The sequence below is a fragment of the Otolemur garnettii genome, unplaced genomic scaffold (genome assembly GCF_000181295.1).
Source record: "Otolemur garnettii isolate 467f Iridium unplaced genomic scaffold, OtoGar3 scaffold00020, whole genome shotgun sequence".
Taxonomy (NCBI): Eukaryota; Metazoa; Chordata; class Mammalia; order Primates; family Galagidae; genus Otolemur; species Otolemur garnettii.
Window position 1 is genome coordinate 26213189 of NW_003852415.1, and position 2475 is coordinate 26215663.

Genomic DNA, 2475 nt, shown 5'->3' on the forward strand with positions numbered 1-2475 from the left:
GCCACAATGCCCGGCTATTTTTTGGTTGCAGCCGTCATTGTTGTTTTGGCGGGTCCAGGCTGGGGATTCGAACCCGCCACCTTAGGTGCCTTAGCCGATTGAGCTATAGGTGCCAAGCCTGGAAGCTATTTCTTATTCAGTATTATTTCCTTGGAAAACACCCCAAGAATTGGAATACCTGAAAGGCAAGTCCATGAACATGTTTTAGGCTCTGTGTACAGATGCCCTAACTGCTCACAGAGGCTGTGCCAGGGAACACTCTTCTCACGTGGGTATGACCTGTAGCATCTGGTTTATAATTATTGAAAACACAGTCAACAGCAACACTAACCCCTGCTAATTCCAAGAATTATTTTAACTTTTTTTTTTTTGAGACAGAGTTTTACTATGTTGCCCTTGGTAGAGTGTCATGGTGTTACAGCTCACAGCAACCTCCAACTCTTTGGCTTAAGTGATTATCTTGCCTCAGCCTCCCAAGTAGCTGAGACTACAGGTGCCTGCCACAATGCCCAGCTATTTTTTTGTTGCAGTTGTCCTTGCTGTTTAGTAGGTCTGGGCCAGGTTCAAACCCTCCTGCCTTGGTGTATGTGGCTGGCGCCCCAACTACTGAGCTACAGGCACCAAGCTTGATGATTTTAACTTATATTTCTCTGATGACTAGCAAGATGAAATCTTTTTGTGTGTCTACTAAATAAATAGCAATTTGTATTTTTTCTTTTGTGATCTGTTCTTTTTAGCATATGATTAAAAAACATGAGTGACCCTACTCAGTTTTCATCTTGTTTCAGGTAAGCACCTGTTCCTAAGGCCTAGGCACTGGGAAAGTGCCAAGCAACGCTTAATGCCTGGTTTTAGGGCCTCTAGGTCCTGTGTGAGCAGGGGTCAGAGGCTGGGGCTGACCAGGTCCTTGGGGCTCCCATCTCACCTTCCTGATCTGCTCTAGCTTGTCATCATCCTCGAGGAAGAAGGTCAGGTACATAAAAGACACGTCCACGTCACAGTTGCCCCCAAACTGCCTGTGTTCCTCAATGGTGTCTCTCCCTCCAGAAAATGCATGTTTATTGACCTGTAACAAAAGGGGACACGGAGACACTTGTCAGTCCTGCCCATCCCACACATGGAAACTGACCAGGAGCCCAAGTGATAGAAGTCAGGCCAGTGAATACTGCCACATTCTGATCCAGAGGAAGGCCAAATCCCCACACAGTTCCTTCCTAGAGAGGGGCGGGGCGGGGGGGAGGGTAGATTAGCTTTGAATGGAGTCAGGAAAACTAAAGAACTAGGCTGAAATTTTGGGTAAATATTTTAAAGTACTCTCAGATAATGAGCGTCAGAAAAAGGATGTGTAAGAGTCATGTTCAGAGTAAAGGAGATGAATAGGAAGAATAGACTGCCCCTGATACTGATGGTGTAGGGTTAACAGGGCACACAAAAGTAGGACTCAACCCCAAGTGGCCTTCTGCCTTCTCTGCTGTGGTATAAGGAGACACAGGATGAGGCTAATGAGAGAAAGCAAAACCCATCAGGAATGAGGAATTAGGCTTGGTGCCTGTGGCTCAAGCGGCTAAGGTGCCAACATACACCTGAGCTGGCAGGTTCAAATCTAGCCTGGGCATGCCAAACAAAGATGACGGCTGCAACCAAAAAATAGCCAGGCATTGAGGTGGGCGCCTGTCATCCCAGCTACTTGGGAGGCGGAGGCAGAAGAATCTCTTGAGGCCAGAAGTTGGAAGTTGCTGTGAGCTGTGACGCCACAGTGACGCCACAGCACTCTACCCAGGGTGACAGCTTGAGGCGCTCTCTCAAAAAAAAAAAAAAGAGTGAGGAGTTAGAAAAGGGCTGAGGGCCGGTAGGTTTCCACTTAAAAACAGACAAACTTTTAGGAACTGAAGAAAAACTATGGCTATAGGAATCACTGAAGATAATCCTTTTTTTTTTTTTTGAGTTTCACTTTGTTGCCTTTGGTAGAGTGCTGTGGTGTCACAGCTGACAACAACCTTCAACTCCTGGGCTTAGGCAATTCTCTTGCCTCAGCCTCCGGAGTAGCTAGGACTACAGGCGCCCACCACAGTGTCTGGCTATTTTTTGTTGCAGTTTGGCTGGAGCCGGGTTCGAACGCACCACCCTTGCTATGTGGGGCCAGCGCCCTACCTGCTGAGCCACAGGTGCCATCTCCCTTTTTTCCTTGAGACCGAGTTTCACTTTGTTGCCCTTGGTAGAGTGCCATGGAGTTATAGGTCACAGCAACCTCAAACTCTTGGGCTCAAACGATTCTCTTGCCTTAGGCTCCCAAGTAGCTGGGACTATAGGCGCCCTCCACAACACTCGGCTATTCTTTGGTTGCAGTTGTCATTGTTGTTTAGCAGGCCCAGGATGGACTTGAACCTGCCAGGATCAGTGTATATGGCTGGCACCCTAGCCACTGAGCTACAGACACTGAGCCATTCTTTTTTTTTTTTTTTTTTTGAGACAGAG

The 2475-nt window shown here is 47.5% G+C and overlaps 1 protein-coding gene across 1 annotated transcript in view; it reads right to left on the reverse strand.

The window, feature by feature from the left end:
- The window catches only part of WARS (tryptophanyl-tRNA synthetase), a 58458-nt gene that overhangs the window by 2730 nt on the left and 53253 nt on the right, over positions 1-2475 (reverse strand). Inside the window, exon 10 of the mRNA XM_023511504.1 lies at positions 926-1066. Coding sequence (XP_023367272.1) covers positions 926-1066 — 141 coding nt within the window. The remainder of the gene's footprint in view (positions 1-925; positions 1067-2475) is intronic.